This window comes from Balaenoptera acutorostrata, chromosome 18, assembly GCF_949987535.1.
Source record: "Balaenoptera acutorostrata chromosome 18, mBalAcu1.1, whole genome shotgun sequence".
NCBI lineage: Eukaryota > Metazoa > Chordata > Mammalia > Artiodactyla > Balaenopteridae > Balaenoptera > Balaenoptera acutorostrata.
The window spans coordinates 68854200-68877474 of NC_080081.1; the positions used below are offsets into that span (position 1 = coordinate 68854200).

At 40.9% G+C, this 23275-nt stretch overlaps 1 protein-coding gene across 2 annotated transcripts in view; it reads left to right on the forward strand.

Moving 5' to 3' along the window:
* SOHLH2 (spermatogenesis and oogenesis specific basic helix-loop-helix 2) overlaps positions 1-15269 on the forward strand; it is a 40621-nt gene extending 25352 nt beyond the window's left edge. The window contains exons 7-11 of one of the 2 annotated variants that reach the window (XM_057532988.1): positions 7335-7482; positions 7644-7735; positions 8721-8842; positions 12717-12799; positions 14248-15269. In XM_057532988.1, coding sequence (XP_057388971.1) covers positions 7335-7482; positions 7644-7735; positions 8721-8842; positions 12717-12799; positions 14248-14268 — 466 coding nt within the window. In that variant the 3' untranslated portion in view covers positions 14269-15269. Of the gene's footprint in view, positions 1-7334; positions 7483-7643; positions 7736-8720; positions 8843-12542; positions 12800-14247 lie in introns of both variants that reach the window. The other variant, XM_057532987.1, reaches the window with a different exon arrangement.
* The last annotated feature ends 8006 nt before the right edge of the window (positions 15270-23275 follow it).

The following is a 23275-nucleotide window of genomic DNA, read 5'->3' on the forward strand; positions in this document are numbered from 1 at the left end:
CATCCTTCACAAAGGTTCTCTAACACCATATACAAAAATAAACTCAAAATGGTTTAAAGGCCTAAATGTAAGACTGGATACTACAAAACTCCTAGAGGAAAACAAAGGCAGAACACTCTTTGGCATAAATCACAGCATTAGTTTTTTGGGATCCGTCTCCTAGAGTAATGGAAATAAAAACAAAAATAAACAAATGGGACCTAATTAAACTTAAAAGCTTTTGCACAGCAAAGGAAACCATAAACAAAATGAATAGACCACCTGTGGACTGAGAGAAAATATTTGCAAATGATGCTACCGACAAGGGGTTAGTTTCCAAAATATACAAACAGCTCATACAGCTTAATATCAAAAAAACAAACAACCCAATCAAAAAATGGACAGAAGATCTAAATAGACATTTCTCCAAAGAAGACATAACAGATGGCCAGCGGGCACGTGAAAAGATGCTCAACATCCCTAATTATTAGAGAAATGCAGATCAAAACTACCATGAGGTATCACCTCACACCAGTCAGAATGGCCATCATTAAAAAGTTTACAAATAATAAGTGCTGGAGAGGGCGTGGAGAAAAAAGAAACCCTCCTACACTGTTGGTGGGAATGTAAGTTGGTGCAGCCACTATGGAGAACAGTGTGGAGGTTCCAGCAATCCCATTCCTGGGCATATATCTGGAGAAAACTCTACTTTGAAAATATACATGCACCCCAGTGTTCGTAGCAGCACTATATACAATAGCCAAGACATGCAAGCAACCTAAATGTCCATCAACAGATGAATGGATAAAGAAGATGTGGGGGGTGTGTGTGTGTGTGTGTGTATGGTGGAATATTACTCAGCTATAAAAAAGAGTGAAATAATGCCATTTGCAGCAATGTGGATGGACCTAGAGATTATCATATTAAGTGAAGTAAATCAGATAAAGACAGATATGATATCACTTATATGTGGAATCTAAAATAATGATACAAATGAACTTATTTACAAATCAGAAATAGACTCACAGGCTTAGAAAAGAAACTTATGGTTACCAAAGGGGATAGCGGAGAGGGGGAGAGATAATTTAGGAGCTTGGGATTAGCAAACTGTGTCTTCTTTTAGTCTAAAATTAGATGACAATATCAGATTAAAATATCTGCAACTGTTGGTTCTTTTAACTCAAATTTTAGGGTTTTTTTTGGGGGGGTGGGGAGTAAAACAGGCTCTTCACTGTTTACAAAGTTATTTATGAGTTGCAAAAATTCTCTATGTTTTTCTCTGTATTACCATGTTTTTCTCCTGTACTCTTCCATTCATCTTGACTGCCACAATCAGACAGAAAGTACAAGAACACTTTGCTTTTGCGCCTGTAGTGAAAACCTTAGCAGCAGACATAATCATTCCAGGTCTGTCAGATAAATGCATACTTTTGGTATTTAAAATGTTCAACTGATGTAATAATCACATGTAGCAAGTGATTATGTATTTGAAGCAAAAATTCACAAAATTAAAGGGACAGATATTGACAAGCATTGTTGGAGATTTCACATCCCTGTCTCAGCAATTGATAACAACAGCTGGACACCAAAAATCAGTCAGATATAGACGGTGTGAGCCCTGTTAACCAGCTTGATCTGGTAGATGTTTGTAAAACACCGTACCCAGCACGGCAGCGGAATACCCATTCTTTTCAAAGGCATATGGTACATTCACTTAGATAAACTGTATGCCGGGGGATATAGTACATTTCAATACATTTAAAAAAGTTGAATTCACAAGGAGTGTGTTCCTTGACCACAATTAAGTTAAATTAGAAGCCAATAAGAATTTGATATAAAGAAAAACCTCAAACATCTGGAAATTTAAGAACACCCTCCTAAATAATCCATGGGTAAAAGAAAATAATCACAAGAAAAATTAGAAAATATTGCAAATTGAATGATTATGATAATAGAATATTTCAAAATTTGTGAGATGCAGTTAAAGCTTATGGCAAACATTATGGCTTTCTTTCTTTCTTTTTTAAAGTCTTTATTGATTTTGTTACAATATTGCTTCTGTCTTATGTTTGGTTTTTCGGCTGCAAGGCATGTGGGGTCTTAGCTCCCCGACCAGGGATTGAACCCACACCCCCTGCTTTGGAAGTCGAAGTCTTAACCATTGGACTGCCAGCGAATTCCCAACACTAGGGCTTTAAATGCTTCTAGTAGGAAAGGCAAAAGATCTAAAAATCAGTGACCTAAGGGTCCATTTTAAGGGGCTACAAAAAGTAAAATGAAGTAAATCCAAAGTAAACAGAAAGGGGAGGGAGGCGGGCAGGTGAGGAGAGAGACAAAACGTTTTACCAATATCATGAATGAAAGAGGAATTACCTCTACATATCCAATAAACATATAATATAAAAGGGTATATTTTAAATAATTTTATGCCAATAAGTTCAACAACTTAGGTGAAATGGACAAATTTTTGAAAAACGCAATTTACCAAAACTGATAGTAGATGAAGCAGATCTGAATAGCCCTATATATTAAAGAAATTGGACTTACTAAAAAACAAAAAAGTACCAAAGAGAAAATGCCAAACTCAGATGGTTTTACTGATGAATTCTGTTAAAAATCTAAAGAAGAGGTAATACCAGTCTTAAATTTTATAGAAAATGGAGGAAGAACAGTTCCTAACCCATTTCATGACGCTAACATAACCCTAAACCTGATAAAGATATTATAAAAAAAGAAAATTACAGACCAGTATCTCTCATGAACAGAGACATAAAAAATACTTAACATAACTTTAACAAATTGAATGAAGTAATAAAGATATAATGTGTCGTGACCACACTGGGTTTATCCTAGAAAAGCAAGACTGATGTAACATTCAAAAATCAATCAATATAATTCACCACATTAAACACAGTGAAGGAGAAAACAATAGATTAACAGATTCTGAAAACTTATTTGACAACGTAAGATTAAAAGACAAATAAGCAACCTTTCAGCAAAATGGATATGGAAGAGAACTTCCTGAATCTGTTAAAGGGCATCTATGAAAAACCTATAACTAACATTGTACTTAATGATGAGATTTTGACCATTTGTTCCTTAAAAAGATCTGGAACAAAGTAAGGTTGCCTATTCTTAGAAAGGAAGAAACAAAACTCTCTTATTTATAGATGGCATGATTGTTTATGTATAAAGTCCTAAGATACCTACAAAATAACTACTAGAACCAAAAGATGAATATAGCAAGGTCATAGGATATAAGGTCAGTGTACAAAAATCAATTGTATTTTTCTATATTAGCAGTGAACAATTGGAAAATGAAAAATAATAATTATATTGAAAATAGAGTTAAAAAGCCTTAGAGTACTTAGGAACAAAAATATATAAGACATAATATCTGTGCAGTGGTCACTCAAAATATTGCAGTGATAAACTAAAGAAAAACTAAATCATGTATTATACATAATTATGAATTAAAAGATTTATATTGTTAAGATGTCAGTTCTTAGGAATTCCCTGGTGGTGCAGTGGTTAAGAACCTGCCTGCCGATGCATGGGACAGGTTTGATCCCTGGTCCGGGGAGATCCTGCATGCCGTGGAGCAACTAAGCCCGTGCACCACAACTACTGAGCCTGTGTTGTAGAGCCCGCGAGCCACAACTACTGAGCCCGCACGCCTAGAGCCCATGCTCCGCAACAAGAGAAGCCACCGCAATGAGAAGCACGTGCATGGCAACAAAGAGTAGCCCCCACTTGCCGAAACTAGAGAAAGCCTGTGTGCAGCAAAGACCCAACGCAGCCAAAAAATAAATAAAATAAATAAATTTACTTAAAAAAAATAAAAATGTCAGCTCTCGCTAAATTGAAATATAACTTTATTTAAATCTAAATAATAATTCAAATAGACTCTTTTGGGTAAAAATTGACAGTCTAATTCAAAACTGTGTGGAAAGGACTGTGAATATAAAAGGACTTAGAATAAAGCAATCCTGAAAAAATACAGCGAAGTTGGAGCACTTAAGCTATCTGACTTCAAGACTTAGCATACAGCTACATTAATCAGCATTTTACTAACATGAAGGTTGACCAATAGATAATAAAACACAATAGCCCACACATTATGGTCACTTGATTCTCAGCAAACCACCAGGGCAAACAACTTGGGAAACAAAAGTCTTTTCTATAAATGGTGCTGGAACAACAGGATATCCATATGAAAAAACAATGAAACTTGACCCCTTCCTCACACCATATAAAAATTAATTCAACATGAAGTATAGACAGGGCTATCGTATAAAGCTAAAACTATAAAGCTTCTAGAATAGGACTGTTCAGTAGAACTTTCTGCAGTGTTAGAAATGGCCTATATCTGCTGTCCAGTAAGGTAGCTGCTAGTCATATTATTGAGTATTTGAAATGTGGGTATTGCGACTTAGGAAATGAATTCAAATTTTTGTTTAATTTTTAAGTAATTTATATTTAAATAGACTCATGTGGCTTATGGCTACTGTACTGAACACTACAGTTCTAGAAGAAAGCATAGGGGAATGTTTTCGCTAGCTGAGGGTAAGCGGCTGTTCCTTATGACACAGAAAGCAATAACCATAACAGAAAGAGTAGATGAATTAGACTCATCACAATTTACAGCTTTTGCTTTCATAAGACACCACTAAGAAAATAAATAGGCAAACTACAGACTGGGAAAAAATATTTGCAAAACAAATATATTGACAAAATACTGATATTAGGATATACAAAGAACTCCTAAAGTTCAATAATAGAGAGACCTACAGTCCAATTAAAATGGAGGTAAAGTATTCGAACAGACACTTCACAAAGGAAGGTAATACACAAGCCCAACAAGCGGCAGAAGAAATACTCAACACACTTTGTTGTCATGGAAATGCAAATTAAAGCATGAGATACTACCACATATACCTCTGAAAGGCCAATATTTTAAAATTAAAACTGACAGTATTAAATGCTATCCAAGATGTGGAACAACAGGAATTCTCATACATTGATGGTGGGAGGGTAAATTGGTACTATTTGGGGGAAAGTTCTGCTAGTTTCTTCTAAATTTGTAAAATAACCCTTCAATTCTATTCCTAGACATTTACCTAAGAGAAATAAAAACGTACATTCACAAAAAGATGTACAGAAGATCTTGCAGTTTTATTCATAATGATAAAAATAAGAAACAACCAAAGTGCTGATCGATAAGAGAATGGATAAATAAGCTGTGGCATATTTATACTACGGAATACTATTACTCAATAAAAAGGAACAAAGCAGCCCCATGGATAAATCTCAAAAACATTATGCAAGTGAAAGAAACCCTACATAAAAGGACACGTGCTGTGAGGTTTGATTTATACGTAGTTTAAGGAGAGACAAAAGTAATGTGAGACAGAAAAATATCAGAAACGTGGTTGCCTGTTATGGGGGATGAGACTGACTAAGAAGGAACATAAGGAACTTTCTGGGGTTATGAGAATGTTGATTAGGTAGTTTGTGTCACATAGTTTTGTACGTTTGTCAAAACTCATAGAATGGTACCCTTAAGATTGGTGCATTTTATTTTATGTAACTTTTACCCAAAAATAAAATAATTTGAACTGTAGCTGTACGTTTAGGGGTTTAGTGTACTGAAGTCTACAACTTACTTTGAAATGCTTCAGTGCAATAAAATAGGTTGATGTATATGGCCAGTGGGATGATTCATATACGACAAAGCATGGACAGTAAGTGTTCACCATAGACTCTAGGTAGCGGGTATATAAGTGTTCCCTGTACAAATTCCTAATTCTTTCAACTTTTAAGAATTAAGAAATCTTAATTCTGTCGATCTTCCTGTATGTTTGAACATTTTCCTAATGAATATTAGAAAAATGTTTAATGTGATCTTTCATTATAAAAGTGATATATGCCCCACAAAGATATTTGGAAAATGTAGAAAATTAAAGGAAGAAATAATATTTTCTATAGCCCAACTATCCAGAAATAATGATTACTTGACGCTTTTGCTTTGTCTTGTTTTTTGCCTTATTTTTTCCTTAATGGCTATGATCATATTTTATATGCTGTCGTATATCTTATACTTGTCTCCTATAGAAATACCCTATTTTTTCCCCAGTAAGCTTTATAACATATTTCCACTGCCAGATAATATTCTACTGAGCTTTCTTAAGCATCCACTTATTTTGTGTGTTTAAATTGTTTTTCCTGTTTTACTGATAGACTAATGGATGTCATTTTACAGAAAGTTTGTTCTGTGTTTGAGATCCTTGTAAGTGAAAGTATCATGTGGAAGGGTATATGAAGTTTCAGAGCCCATCATACACATGTCAAATTGTTGACTCTTCCATCCCTTTTACAGAGTGATGCCTGAGACATCTACACAGAACCCCCAAAGCTCCTCAAAGCCCAATTAAAATACCAACCACTGATCTGGAATATTTGAGTTATTCACTGGCTATGTGACAAAGTGGATTTTTAAAAATCCATTTATTTTTGTCATTCTAAGGTTCAGAGAGGTTTAGTAACTTGCCAGAGGTCCCAGCTAGTAATGGGCAGAGCCACCCTTTGATCCCATACATGTCAAGGCAGTATTCAGCGCAAAACATGCTTAAGAATGCTTATTAACTGAACACACGGATAACTGAAGGTCACAAAGGCTGAGATCAGTTTAGAGTTACATTTCCTATGTATTTCCCTTCAGAACTGTGAAAGACTTAGGTTAGTTTCTTTCTGATACGAGCCTGGATGACGTTCTCATTTGCATATTGGTTTATTTGTTCTGTCCGTCTACCTACCTCATGTAAAGGAAGCAGGCTTCTGATTTTCCTTTGGCTCAGAACACAGGTGAAGCCCATGTATTCTAAGATGCTAATTGTGTATTGTTGGAAATGTGGTCCAGGTCAGAGTGACAGGAATATCCTGAGGACTCTTTGCCTTCCAGGCTTCTAGTGTGAATCACAGAAGGATTTATGTGTACGCTGTGTGATCGTCTCCTCTGAGGGCTGCGTGCCTGTAGGTTTCCATAGGCAGCAGGGGTGTTCTCTGGTGTCCTCAGTGTCTGGGCACCCTGCACACTCACGGGGACGAGTGAGCTGGGCTGCCATTGGCACAGACACTGTACTCAGCAGCAGTGTGAGCCGTGCCCCAGAAAGCTGTGATTCCAGGGGCTGTGGAGACTGCTGGCTCGTGGGGACATGGCCCTCCTCTAAAACGGAGACTAGAAAGGCAGGGGCCGGTTCCTTTATAAACAAACCCAGAAAGAGGGATTGGTTGTCCTTGTGTACAAGGAAGAAAACAGACTAATTATTCCTTATTTATTACACTTCTCTGCTCAGAGAACGAATCAAGTATTGCTGTGAGCAGCTGCGTACCCTGTTGCCGTATGTGAAGGGGAGAAAGAATGATGCAGCTTCGATTCTCGAGGCAACAGTTGACTACGTGAAGTATGTCCGGGAGAAAATCCCTCCAGCCATCATGGGCCAGGTAGTCAACTCTCAAGCCCTTGAATTCTCTCCTCGCAGACAGTGCTTTAATGCTACAGTTTTATTTCTTTTATTTTTTATAGTTAGAAATGTGTGTGTGTGTGTATATTTGAAAAAAATCTATAGCTATCTAAGTAGATCTCATCTCTCTTCATTTCTTAGATTACAGAAGTACTTCAGGGCAATAGGAGGTTTTGTAAGAAACAACAAATGCCCATCCAGCTGCCCGCCCCTGGCATGTTTATGGCACAAAGGTATGACCACCTGAATCTTGTGAATCTGAGGTCGCCTTGTTATTTTCCTCTGGTACTAATGCTAGAAATGAGACAGGCACTGAACCCACCCATAATGAGAACTAAATGGGACTGATGAACCTAGTTGCAGGGCAGGAATAAAGAGGTAGACATAGAGAATGGACTTGATGACGTGGGCTGGGAGGGCGGAGCTGGGGCAAAGTGAGAGTAGCATCGACGTATATACACTACCGAATGTAAAATAGTTGGCTGGTGGGAAGCAGCAGCATAGCACAGGGAGATCAGCTCGGTGCTTTGCGATGACCTCGAGGGGTGGGATAGGGAGGGTGGGAGGGAGGCTCACGAGGGAGGGGATATGGGGACATGTGTATGCATATGGCTGATTCGCTTTGTTGTACAACAGAAACTAACACAGTATTGTGAAGCAATTATACTCCAATAACGATCTATTAAAAAAAAAAGAATCAGTAAACTTTTCCCATTGCTGATGTGTATCATTTAATTACAGTGATAAAATATGTAATATTCTCAGGCCCATGATCCTTTCATCATTTGACTCACTCTTTCTTCTTTTGTTGTTTCTTAAAATGGGGCTTTACGAGTAGCGCCTGTGGTGATTGACAATGCAGTCAGGACGGGATAGATTCTAGCATTCCTCTGTCACCAGGGCAGTCCAGCCCCATTTTCAGCTGGGAGTCCTTAAAGACATGTCTAGTATAACAGGTGGCGTGCCAAATGAATGCTTCCTTATTTAAGTTGATTAGAATGTGTACAGCAAGAAAAACTCTAAAGGAAAAGTAAACCGTTCCTCCATATCCTAAAGAACCATCATGAGTCCTCTTCTACAGTTTGTTCTTATATTTAATCCAGAGCTTAGGCTCTGTCTGTGCTTTTTAGAACTTGAATGTAAGAAGAGCAGTTCAACTCAGCAATGTTCATATCATCTTCCTTGAGAAATGCCTAAAGAATGTTTTGTTTTTTTAAGAGAAAACAGTGTGTTGACAAGCACTTACTCACCTGTGAGAGGGATCAGATTCCTGGCTAATAAGCGCTTGGACGTGTACTCTGTTCCTACCTCCGGGGCTCCCTTGGATGCAGCTGTGAGAGGTGAGCTCCGCCCACCGTCCTATGCGGCCGTAGTGTGCACGGGCCCGCGTGTGCGTCCTGCTCACCCTGGGCCTTCTGTGCAGGCACTGCCGTAACCAGGGGATGGAGCGTAGCTGGAAGATTACCCCCTGAGTCCTTTGGTGCTGTCTGCTTGAAAGACACAGCTGACCACTGGCATTTAAATAGTGTTACCCCAGAAAGTGGGCTGAAAATTGACTCTCGTTACCAGAAATCTCATCTGAATGATACATGATGAGCACACTCATGACTGTGTGTCTTATTGAATAGAATCTAAAGGGAGGGAAGTATTCATATTAATTCAGTGCTAGCAGTGTACAGGCAGACCTCAGAAACATTGTGAGTCCTGTTCCAGACCACTGCAATAAAGCGAATATTGCAATAGAGTCACACGTTTTTTGGTTTCTCAGTGCATATAAAAGTTATGTTTATACTCTATCGTAGTCTATTAAGTATGCAATGCATATGTCTCAAATATTAGTGTACATGCCTTAATTTTAAAAGATGTTATTGCTTTAAAATGCTAGCCATCATCTGAGCCTCCAGCAAGTAGTAGTTGTAACATCAAAGATCACTGATCACAGATCACCATAACAAATACGCTAATAATGAAAAGGTTTAAGATATTGTGGGAATTACCAACATGTGACACAGAGACATAAAGGGAGCAAATGCTGTTGGAAAAACGGCACCAATAGACTTACTTGATGTAGGGTTACCACACACCTTCAATTTGTAAAAAACAGAGTGTCTGCAAAGTGCAGTAAAACAAGGTCTGCCTGTACTGAGCATTTAACGTATTAGTTGATTTACCTCCTTCGTGTCTTTGCTTACTTGTTGCCTTCTCAGTGAGTCTTTCTCGACCACCCCGTTAAAACCGCACACTCCTTCCCAGCATCACATGATACGTGGGACTCCTTATCCGCTCTCTCTGCTGTATTTTTCTTCATAGCACTGTTCTCCTTCTAATGTTCTTTTCTTGCCTGTTTTTTTATTGCCTGTCTTCTGCCACTAGAATATCAACTCCACAAGGACAGGGATTTTTTTTTTTTTTTTTTTTTTTGCCTCTTTTGTTCATTGCTATATTTCTAGTACCTAGAACAATGACCAGCTCACAGTAGGTGATCAAGAAACATTCATTATATGACTATTCCATTGTGAATATTCAATGTTTACCCACTGGGAGGCATTTTTGTTATTTGTATTATAAAGTCTAGGCATGCCCATGTGCTTGTACAAATAAGAAGGTGGAAAAAAAGCAGAGCCAGAGTAAAAGGACACAGCTGCCAGTTTGTGACTTTTAGTACATATTCCCGAAGGTTATTCTTCACTGAGAAGCCAGTAAGTTATGGAGCATGTAACCTGCGTGTTAGGTGCTGATGACCAGAGGCCCTACCATCTCCTCCCCCTGCCTGAGTCTGAGGTCACCTTTCTACTGGTTTCCTCGAAGGGATTCCACTGCCGCATGTCAGCACCTCCCTGTGCTGGGAATCCCCTTTCCCACGCTCTGCCTGGCTCACCCCCAGTCATCACTTAGTTCTCAGCTTAAATGTTTCTGCCTCAAAGATGGGGACACGAGGACAGACATGGTGCCGTTCTTGTGCTTAGGGAGCTCGCAGATTAGCAACAGACAGGGTCATAAAGCAAAATATGATTCGTGTGTTATTTTAAGTGCTGTCGTCGAGGTACCATGCACATTATGGGGACATAGTGGAAACAACGGGAACAAACGAGGTTTCCGGGGATGGTGTCTAAAGTCAAAAGAGAAAGGGTCTCCAAATAGGACATTGCCCTCCTTGTTCATGTAATCAACCTCAGGGTGTTTATTCGTCAATTTAGACTTTTTTCCTGACTTAGGGGAGAGGGAAGGAGAATAGAAAAAAAGTAGCCATGAGCCATGGTTAATCTACTTAAAATAGCTATGGCTGAATGTCACAAAGAATGATTAAATCAGCCCAGATTAAATCAGATAGGGGTCAGGCCACAGGTGTATGCCTGTCGGTGTTGCTTCTTGTACACACAGTACTTACTTCTGCATTTTCACTATTCATATCCTGCAGAAACTCTGAAACACTCTTGTGATGGTAGTGAGTTCAGGCCTTCCTGTGCCCCAGGATCTCTTGGTTTTGCATCACCTAAAATGACTGTTCTTGGGAAGAAACAAATCCACTAGGACCATAGGCTTATGTCAGGTTCAGACTGGACAAGACCTTGAAGGTCACTGAGTCAAAACCCCTACTTCGATTTTATTTATATACATTTTTCCATTTGAAAAGCAGTATTAGTCCTTTACTAAAACCCAGCTAAGATAATAACTGTGTTCATTTTTAAACGTATTCCCTTCAAGTCTTTTTCTATATATATTTTTCTATGGTAACACTACAGTATTAATCATATTGGAGCTCCAATTTTGTCTCTGGCTTTTTTACTTAACATTGTGTCCTGTACACTTGAATTTTGTATTATGCAGCCCTCAGCACCATTGTAATGGTTTTAGTAGTTTATCAAACGATTTATAGAATAGTTTTCTTAGTCGTCCTCCTGTCGCTACATTTAGTGTTTCCAGTTTTGTGGGGAGAGTGATTTTATGCGTAATATGATAGTAAATATTTCCCTATATATAGCTTTTTTGGACTTTTCCTTGGCCTGGATACCTGGAAGTGAGTGACGAGTGAGTTAGAGAATGTGAGCATATGCACAACTGGTCATGCATGTTGCCAAATGGTTTTTGAAAGAGGACTGGAACAGTTGAAATCAGTTAAGCCTTTCAGATTTCACTTTCACCACCTAGGCCAGTAAATTGACAGCTGGAGAAGTTAAATGGCCACCTGAAGTCCCCTGGTTTCTGTGCTAAATCTGACCTGTAACCCAGAAGTGCTGATACAGGTCAACATTAGACTTCATTAGGCTGCCTTTACTTGTCCTTTTCCACAAATCTCTGTACACTTTTGCCGAAATGATTTTTCACAGATATTCCAGATACATTTGTATTTAAAGTAGACATAAAGTTATGTTCCTTTACCTTTATTACTGTCAGTATCCAGAAGAAAATATATAGGTGTTCAGGGAATTCACTGGCGGTCCAGTGGTTTGGACTCCGTGCTTCCACTGCAGGGGGCATGAGCTTGATCCCTGGTCAGGGAGATCCCTCAAGCCACACAGTGGGGCCAAAAATTAAAAAAAAAAAAAAAAAGGTATTCCCAATATTGAGATTACATTGTTAACATTCATCATATATTAAAAATTTTTTTCTGCCTTCTAGTTACTGTACAGAATATAGCTGTATAACAATATAACCCACTTCACTGATAGAAAATCAATGACCAAACTTTATTTGTGGCTGAATGGAGTTCTTCTTTCCAACATTCTCCCTTGCTTCATAGGGATGGTCACAGTTTTTATGATGGCGAGACATGTGCACGCATACACAATGGCATAGAGATATGATGCTTCTCTAAAATCTGTCTTTTAATGACATGTGAACACTAATTTATAGTGTGTGTATCGCACTAAATGCCACTACCAGAAAGTTCACTTTGTTTTTACATCAGCATTTGAGTATAGCAGTAGTCTAAGTTTGTACCATGAGGAAATGAAATAGAGGACAATGTATTTCAAATCTAGTAGTTCAGGGTTACTGATTTGAATCTACTGATGGATATTTGCTTTCTTTTTATTAAAGGTCAGTCGAGCTCTGCGTCAGAGAACACTATTGGCGCTGTGTATAAAACCCGAATCCCCAGCACAGCTCTCTCTATTAATTCCTTCCATGCTGTCAGATACTATTCTAAAGTCGTCCCTTCCTATGATGCCGCTGCCGTAACAAATCACAACATTTTGGTGCATTTTCCAACAGCTGTGCCCAAAGTCTCGAAGTTTCTTCCTCAGCACTGCAATTCTGTGTTGAGCCAGGCGTGCGCAACACACCCCAACTGTCTGGTAAGTCCTCTGGGGTCTGTGGGTCAGGCTGGGCTCTTTCATCCCAGCCAGCAGGGGCCCCTGGCCTGCGTTTTGTTGTTCGTGCTCTGGTTGGAAACCTCATCGCCTGGCGCCGGGGGCGTCAGCCCAGGCTCTGGCTCCCCGTGCCGCCCCACTGCTCTCTCCAGATCCAGACTTGGCTCCGCTGCTATGACTGCAAGTGACCAGGCGGGACCTAATCTCCTCTAGAGCCCCTCCTCGCCCCCCCACCGCGGCCCAACCCCACTTTCTGCGATGCCGCCTCCCATCCCAGCAGCTGCACCCTCCGCTGGCACCGTGGCTCGCTGCTGACTTATCTCTTCGGCCGGCACCGGCCACTCACGCTCTGTGACAGCCTGTCCTTGTAACACCGGCCAGGCCGATTTCAGATCCCAGGTGTCCTCATGGCACAGATACTTACAGAGCACCCACTGTGTTCTAGCACTGTGCTAACCACCGGGAACGTAGTGTCTAAAGATGGACCACAGTCCCTGCCCTCATGAAGTCTGAGTCTCACAGGGAAGCGGGCATAGAAGCAGACAGTCGTGATGCGCATTGGAGCGCACAGGAGGAGACCCCCGTGTCTATAGGGTAATACAGATGTGGGCGCGGATTGGGGCTGCTTACCCCTGGAGGAAGTACCGTGTAAGCTGAGATCCAGCGAGTAAGAATTAGCCCAGTGGGGAGGTTAGGAGTTGGGAGTGAGGAAGGGAAAAGCATTCCAGGCGGATGGATCAGCATAGAGAAACAGTGGTATCTTCATGTTTGGGAAGAATTGTCCAATTCTAGAGGAACACCTGAACTCGACTGACCTGATTAAAATGGACTCTAATAGCCTTAATATAATTATTGATACTTTTGCATATTAATAATAGTTACCATGTTTTGAGCACTCAATAAGTAATGTGCCAGATACCCTACGTACTTAATGTGGGTGATCTAATGAATCTTTGACACAGTCATTGAGGTAGGGACCATTATTTCCATATGACAGCTATGAAGTGGGAATAATAGTGACTTTCCCAAAAAACATTTGTGAGAAAAATGTTTGAAAGAGCATTAGAAAGAAATTTTAAAATATGAAGTATCTACAGATATAATACTGTTACTAATGGTCATTAGTATACCAGCAGGAAAACCAGAGTAAATGAAAAAAAAAAAAGACTGCAATATTATTTTTTTTAATTGTGACCTACACTTACTGTATGTAGTTTTTTTGGAGAATTGTTACAACAATATATAATTACTTTTAGTAACTATGAATAATACCTATTTTAAAACCTGTAGTGTATTCACCTGAAGAGTTCATGGTTTTACAAATTATTTCCTATTGCTTGAGGACATAGAAAATGTATTGTGTTTGTGACATTATGAGTGAGAACAGGCCAGGATTCAATTAATGTGTTTTTTTTTTTTTTTCACCTTTGCAGCAACAGTTTTGGGCGTATTAATAGCACATGTTTGAAATTCACACTCTAGACCACCTATTGGGTGCCGTTTGACAATACGGGAAGAATGGAACAAAGAATGATCTTGAAAGCTACACCCAGAGACCTAATATCAAAAGGGTTTGCATTGTATGGCTTCTGATAAATGTGCTAAAAGCTTCTGCAGTCAGAAAGACACGCAGCAAAAGTGCTAGCCATAGGTTTTTACTTATCTTCACACATACTTGGATCTCCCACATCCCAGGTGCTACAAGAACAAATGGCCTAGGTGACCTAGACTCTTTTTTTTTTTTTTTCCTCAAAAAATATTCCACAATTTATGCAAAAGGTACACGATAAAGAAGATCCACGTAGACTGGGTAAAGTGCATTGGTGTCACTAAGTACAGATATTGCAACTTGGTTCTTATTTTTAGTATCACTGTGAATTACTGTCACTTATTTCTAGGTGGTGTCTTTTCCAGATCTGACATTTTAGAGAGCTTCCTTCGTTATTCACTATTCAAACTCAGATACCATAGTTCAAGAGAGGTGTTTACCTCCTCACTTGACTACTAATGAATAAATTGACATGTTTGTTTTTGCATTTCACCGTCCCTGGAGTGAAATGATAGCTAATAGGTAAATTTTTCTTTCTGGATCTTTAGTTACAGGCTAGCAGGTCTTTCTTTGTTTTTCATCTCCTTCTCCCTATGGGTATCAGAAAAGATTGTTGAAAATAAGGGGAGAAAAATGTTTGTTTTATATTTCACTAAAATGTTCTTATGCATAATATAAGTATTATTGTTAAAGAAAATATTCAGTTCTGACCCTCAAAACGGTAACCCATTTTTGTTCTGTTTAATAAATATGCGTTTCCTCTTTTAGTAGTACTGTGTAGGGACTTTAATTTTACTAGATTTTTGAGAAGTTGGAAAATTACTTTTGGCATAGCCTAATTTTCATGTTAAATTGTATAACTTTTCTTTGAGGATGGCATGGTGATGGAATTTGTAGATGTTTGATAAACTTGATAAAGGAACTAGAAGTTTCCAACTAACGTTCTATGCTTATTATTATAAATGTGTGCTCGACTCTTGCCTTTGGGGGTAGTAATGGCTTTGACATTGTAGGAGAACCCGGTGAGGTATTTTGAGCACTAGGATGACATCATAGGTTCACAGCTGGTCTTAATTTCTACTGGGACTTTTTCTTTGCATCAGCGTTTTCCTAAATTCACACGTGGACCGTGAGACACAGCCTGTGGCTGGGAATTCTACCTAGAGAGGTGACCCACAAATCCTGTCTACCTGCTGTTATCAATCCCCTTTTTCCTTTCAACATGAAGAGGAGACTACCAGATCCGTCTTTTTTTTCAACGCTGGTTCCCATGATTCTGAACTTCATGCAAATGTCCAAATTCATTTTTAATACCAGAATTTTATTCTTAATAAATTATGCTCTTCCAAGTAAGTTCAACTCTCAGCCGGGGAGGAAAGGTTAGTTGGGCCTCAGCCTGTAAAGAAGAACACACTTTTCCTTTGTAAAATCAGGTTGACCAGTCATGAGACAGTTGCAGTGTTGTTTTCACAACGAAAAGGTGCAAAGAGTTTGTCTAGAAAAGTTGGCGGCTTGCAGGTTTCACATGGGTGGTTATAGCACTCCCTGTCCCTATCCAAACAGAGAGCAGGGGCAGAAGCAAATATTTATTGAGCCCTTTCTGTGGCTTAGGCAAATTGTGAGACATATCCTTGAGGGAGAGGGACTTGGCCTTAACTTGTTTCTAGACCCTCATTGTCAGCCATCTTGCTGGCTGGCTGGAAGGATGTACACGTGCTTGGATGGGTACCTGGGGGAATGAGGAGCCAAGAGGAAGGAGGCGTCTGAACATGGGTGATGATTATGAGAAAGGAAAGAGGGAGATGTGGTCAAGCACTTAGGGACCCATTTGAAGTCAAGAGGGAAGGAAGAGTGGAAGTGGATATTTGGCCATCCATCACTATGGTTTTTTTGAGAGTGTATCACTACTCTGTTTACACTTATTTCCTACCCCTCACCATACTTTTCTAATATATGAGTTGTATGGTCTCCCAGCATAGCAGAAATGGCAGTAATTGGTAGTGTTTGTTTATAAACAAACTGTTGTGTGTTCAGTGGGGAACATGCAAATGTTGAACACCTCAAAAATCATTCAGTTATTTATTAATTTGTTCAGTAACTATTTATTTGGCAGGCATTGTCTTAAATGCTGGGAAAACAACTGTATGTATGACATCGTCTTTTTTACTTTTTTTGTCTAGGAGCTTAAAGTTTACTGGGAGAGACAGGTAGGCTGGAACTGCAGTAGAGTTTGGTGAGTGCTATGCGGGGGGAGAATATGAAGTACTAAAAAGCAACACCCACACCATTCTGGGGATTCATGGGAGGTTTTAGGGGTAGTGACGTCTGCGCTATCCTCATTTCTGAAACTGGTGGTAACAGTACCTGCCTCTTAAGGTTGTTGTGAAGATTAAATGAGATAATATATGTGAAAGCTCTTAGAACAGTGTCTGGCACATAGGAAGCATTTAATACACGTTATTATCATTATCATCATCATATCATCATCACCATCACAATTATAACAATGATTAAGCTGAGATTTTAAGGACCAGTAGGCATAAACTAAGCCAAGAGGTGGAGATTTGGGGTCTGGTTAGGGAGATAAGTTTTCAGGCACAGAGAACTGTATTTGCAAAGGAACGAAGGAAAGGACAGCATAACACGTTTGGAGAAGTGAAGGTAATTCCACGTGGCTGTGCAGAGAGTTCAGGTGTGGGATGGAGGAGGAATGGAGCAGGGAGGTAGGCGGGAGCAGAGACAGGCAAGGGCCACATGACGCTGCCCTCTTTGAACTTTAAACAGTTCTTTCGTTGCTGTCATGGTATTGACATCATCAGATATGCATTTTAGGATGAGCACTCTGGCTTTGGTGAGTTAAAGGCAGAATGAATCAAAGGGGGCTTAAAGCACCTCGGGGGAAGGGAGTGGCCGTTCCAGTAATTCAGACAAGAGATGGCCTGAAATACGTCATTGGCTGTGGGGATGAAGAGAAGAGGCAAATCTGGTCGATATTAAGGGGGCAGAATTATCAAGAGTAGGTAGATGATCCGATACAGGGGTGGTGAATAAGGGCAAAGTAGTAAGGATGACACCCGGGTTTCTGGCTTCCGTTGCTGGACAGATCATATCGACGCTCACTTCGGGAGCACAAGGAAAAGAGCATTTGGAGGGATGGTGCTGGATGATGACAGTTTCACCTGGGAATGTGCTGCATTGGGTGCGTGGGGGGTAGCCTAGTGGAAGCAGCTAGGATACACGCGGATCCGTGCAGCACAGGCGGGGGCTCTAGGTGAGAGATGACGCAGTTTAGGGCGTCATCAGCCAGGGGCAGGGGAATGTTGAAGTGGGGGATTCATTAAATGCTGGGATGATCCACAGTGGCCTTCTGACCCTGCAATTCTATTATCATTCATCATAAGAAGTCCCTGGGTCAGGCCCCCAATGTCACATGATACTGCAAGTTACCAGAGATTTGAGACACGTGGGTAGAGCCCTCTAAGGCAGAGCGTACAACTTGCCCATGGCAGCTGTGTTTGTTTACTGTTGTTTTTTTAAAATTTATTTTTCCTTCCAGCTTTATTGAGGTATAATTGACATACAGCACTGTATAGGTTTAAGGTGTGCCGCATCATGACTTGACTTACGTACGTCATGGAACGATGACCACAGGAAGTTCAGTGAATGCTCATCAACTCAGACAGATACAAAATCAAAGAAAACATATTCTTCCTTGTGATGGCAACTCTTAGGATTTGCTCTTTTAACAACTTTCATATATAACATACAGCAGGGTTAATTATATTAATCATGCTGTGCATTATATCCCTAGTAGTATAATTATAACCAGAAGTTTGTACCTTTGGAAACCACCTTCATCCAATTCCCCCTCTCCCCAACCCTTGTGAGAAATTAAATTTCTCTGAATTTCTAGCTTCTGAAAAATTCAAAACATCAGCAATACTGGCTCTATTTCTGCTTTGGCAAAACAGCAACACATTACTCAGGTAAGTCATACCTGGCCCTATGTATGGGGTGTCAGGTTCCCTCTGGTCACATCCCACCCAGCTTGCCTCCTTCATTGAAATGACTTGCCTGGTCCGTATAGGTATTCCAGTTTGTCCCCTACAAAGAGAATCGCTTGGGGGATGGAGAGTGGCAACACGTTAAAATGCACATTCCCAGGCCATGCCCCACAGGGTCAGATGGGTAGGTTTGGTTGAGCTGGTACCTGGGAATCCACATTTTAACAAACACTGCCTGAGGTGTTGCAGGCATCTGATTATCCTGCTTAAAACCCCCCAGTGCATATAAATGGATGCAGATATCCAGAGGAGACACGAAAACAGAATAGATGCAAACTAAAACCATATGTCATTGACTTCCAAACCTGAAGCCCTTGTAGATTTATGAAAACCATGCATTTGGGAGTGCCTGTCTCAGAGAGATTCTGATTCTATCATTCTAGAATGGGGCCCAGTAATCTGCATAGAGTGATTCTGATGTGCAGCCAGGTTTTGGAGCCACTGTTAGATTCGTAGCATGCTAATCACATGTATGTTGAGAGCGGATGTCAGGAGATGAAGCAGGGGGAGCACATCCTCCCAAATCTCCACAGGTCACAGGAGAGGATCATTGCTGCCCCACTGGGTGACGGAGAAAGGTTTTGCTGAGGAGGTGAGTTTCAGAAACTGCTTTGGTAAGTTAGATGATTAGGTAAAAACACTCCATACCCAGAGTATAGCTGTGGGGAAATTCAAAGGTGGGAAAGGACCCAGGGAGTTTTCAGGAATAACTGAAAAGAGTGAAAACTGTGAAAATGAGGTCTGTTTCACTCACTTTCTTTTGTCTATATGGCAGTAAAAACTTGTATGAAGGGAGTTGCTTTCTCACGTTTATTAAATTTTCATGTTTGTAAAATTACAGGGGTTGTTAAAAGCAGAAAGCCACTTTTGCAATATAACAAACTACAGAAAATATGTCATTTCTCTGAATACTTGGCATTGACCTATCATCACAGAATTCCTCAGACCAAACCTAAGCCTCCCACGCTTTTCTTTCTGACTTTATAGCCTGCTGTTTTTTGCCCCTTTCCCTTTGCCTGTCTCCCTATTACACTGAATGAGGAAGCAGGAAGCCCAGGAATCACCTTGGTTAATCAGGTATCAAGAGCTGCTTTCATCACCATGGAAACATGACACCCCTATGGAAGACAGAGAAACCCCTTATCTCTCTATTTTTCCAGGTGGATTTTACATCCCAGAATAATATCCTTTCTGCAAACAAGAAAACAGGAAGATGCAAACACACGCACAAAATTACATTACGTAGTATGCTGGATGCTGCTGAATTTTACTCATCTGACCCTAGAAAAAAGTATTTTTCATTTTTGCTCAAAGCAAACATTTCTAGAAGTCAGATTGTAAACTAGGTGGGCTTGAGTACGGCTGGGAAATAGGCTTCTAAAGTGCACAAACTTCTTCTGAAACGGAGTCTGCTAAACCGTCTTTGCAGACAGATATCCCTTTCCACTTCTTTCCCCCAGATCGGCTATGTGAGGGTGTTGGGAGTGGTGTATTTTCTAAAACACTGAATTCCTCCTCCTGTATCCTGTCTCAGGCTATTTTCTTGTGTTCTTCAAAATAATAGCCAAATTTTAAAGAGTTCTGTGACGTAGGACTTACAAGACTCCACGCCATTTTTTAAAAAAATTTATTTATTTATTCATTTATTTAATTTTTGGTTGCACTGGGTCTTTGCTGCTGCACGCGGGCTCTCTCTAGTTGCAGTGAGCGGGGGCTACTCTTTGTTGTGGGGCGCAGGCTTCTCATTGCGGTGGCCTCTCGCGCTGCGGAGCACGGGCTCCAGGCGCGCGGGCTTCAGCAGTTGCGGCACATGGGCTCAGTAGTTGTGGCTCGTGGGCTCTAGAGCGCAGGTTCAGTAGTTGTGGCTCACGGGCTTAGTTGCTCCGCAGCATGTGGGATCTTCCCGGACCAGGGCTCGAACCCGTGTCCCCTGCATTGGCAGGCGGATTCTCAACCACTGCGCCACCAGGGAAGCCCTCCACGCCATTTTTAAACCCCCGATAACAGGTGTCAACTTTGCAAACACTGTGAAAACTCCTTCCAGGTTATTTTCCCCATAGACCTAAAGTGGATCTCAGTGTTGAAACTATTGGGAAGTAGAAAATCTCTCTCATGCTTATGTGTATGTTAGGATAGGTGCACAGAAACAAGAGTAAACTCGTTTTTTTCCCCTACCGCCTTGGACTAATACTAGTTCTCTCATGTTGTGGTATTCTAATACCCCTGAATCTGTTGTTTTTAAATCATTCAGTTAAGAGTGTGGAGAAACCCATCAGATTCACTTCCCTGTGGGATTACTTGTTTTCTTTAGTATTTTTAAATTTTATTCACTATCATAAAAAAGAAGGCCATGGTGGTTGAAGCATTGATTTTTGTCTCCTACTGGAGCACTATTACTGAACTACCCTTTATGACATGTAACTAGTAAAATAATGATTTAAAATATCTTGCTAAGGGAGACACTCCAGACTCCTTTTTTTTCCAGTGTAACAAGAAGTTAAACTCTTCAACTGGGTTAGTGAGTCAGGACCTGGACAAAAATGCCTCTGAGCCTTTGATAGAGTTAAGGGAAAGGGAAAGAGGTGAGATGTCAATTAAGTAATCTGTTTTCTTTAGAAGCAAAAAACAGAGTTTTGAAAAACTTGAATATGAACGTATTGTCTTGGCATAAAAAGACTTTAAAGGGTTAATCCTAATCTTAGGCAACCGAGAAACTACTGCAGGATTTACTCTGAGCTCCAGATACTCCCCTGCTTTCTCCAGATATGTGAGAAGAATTGTATATGGGGAGGGGAATTCCTTTCTTGACCATCAGTGCCCTCACCCTGTGAAGCAAGAGCTGAGTTTCAATATAAATGTTATTGCTGGCCAGGTCCTTTTTAAAAACCTAGCCACAGAATCTGACTGGCAGAGAATGTGTTTATTCTTAGTCTCGCTATCAATTCTCCCTAAAATGGAAAACGTACAACAAAGGATGCAGTAAAATGCTGCTCAGGGGCGGGATCGTGTCAGCCCAAGAGGCAGTTCCAGGGAGATCATGTGAAGGGATTTGCACTTACACCCTTGGCCCTGGTCCAGCCAAGGCTGGGAAAAGACTCCCACTTCTCCAGCCCAGCAGCCAATGATGTAAATTAACTCTACAGGGAGCCACAGCCTCTGGACTGGTTTCGGGGAGGTGAATGGGAGGGTGATTGCATAAATGGTTTGCTTATTGCACAATACTTTGCAAAAAGGAGATGCTTAACTGCCTTAGAGAAGTTGGGTTAAAATGTTAACTCTCAGCTACTAGGATTGGCTTTGTGTCATTTGGGTGTTTCCGTCAAATGCTAATGAAAGTTCAAGAATACTAATCAGATCCCATTGGCCAGGCCAAGCCAGGCACGGCAGGCTTCCAGCTGAAAATTATTTTTCACTGTCTACACATGGATATTCTGCTCCCACTTAGACAAAGGCAAGGCAGAGCCCTGGGTGATTGCGATCTTCCCGTGGCCCGTCCAGGCCTCCTGCAACACGGCCCTAACGCTGCTCGCTCTCTGCCATCTCCCTGGCCCTTACCTCCTCTTCCTCCATGCCTGATTCTCCGGGCACTGAGGACCTTACACAGGGGCCCTTAAGCCACCCAGAGAGGCAGCCCGGTGTCTTGGAAAGAGCATGAGGTTAGTCCGAATGGTGCGGTCCTAGCTCAGTTCCGCCTCTTACTAGCTGCACATGTTTACGTAAATTATTTACCTCCTTACACCTGTTTCCTCTTCCCTAAAATGGAGGTAACAATATTCCTGTACTTAACTGAGCTTCTGAGGATTGAAGATAATGTTTACGAGGTTCCTGGCCCACTGAAGAGCTCCCCAAAGGTAGCTGCTATTATCTTGCCGCTGCCCCTTGCTGTAGCCTCCGTTCACCAGGCTGCCACGCACAGGAGGAGAGAGAATCTCCGTTCTCCTTGTCATCTCATGGCACTCCTCCCAGCTGTGGACGATCCTAAACAGTGAGGGTGCTGGGCTTCCGGCGAGCTGCTGGGATTCTGTAGCCCCTGACGGTGACACATGAAGTCCTGGCACTCCACCCGGCAGGGCAGAACACTTACCTTGAGCATCCTCTTCCCAGTGGCCTCAGGCGAAGCATTTTTGGAGCAGGGAGGGAACAAGAGTTTGTGTGGCTTCTCCACATGCTGCCAGGGTCGCTAAGGAGCCTACTCCCCGGGTTGGTGATTTCCAGACCCGGGTTTCCCTTCTGCCACCACACCCCAGCCTGAGGGGCTCATCTGTGTGAGAGGCAGCAGTCGATTTGAACCCTGCACCAATGCTTCTGGGCTTTACTCGGGGCTCTTGAGAAATAAAATCAGTTTCTCTGACCCTCATTTTTCTCATCTAAGGAGCTAATACCTAACTAGCAAATTTGTTCTGAGGATTCAAGAAAATGCACACGACCTGTCATTAAGGGATAGCACCTTTCCTATGGTAGGAGTAAATAAAATACATTGCTCATCATCCTTGCTTATTCTTTGTGCACAAGCTTTACTCTGTCCCTTCGTTGCTGAAAGCAGGCAGCGTCCCACTGTTCATCTTTCCCCCCTAACTTTTGCTTTCCCGACTCTTCCACAGACACCACCAGCAAACATTAATCATTGGTATCTTTTGAATCTTTTGAAAGATACTTTAATTTGAAATATAAAAGTAATATGGGCTTATAAAATTTAAACAAAACTGTATAAAATAGAGTAAAAATCTCTCTCCTTTCCCTTGAAATCCTGCTGTTTTGTGGTAACCACTCTTAACAAATTGAGTGAGTTTCCTTCTAGATTTATGCATATAAGAACATAAGCTATGCACATGGAGAGACATTTAGATT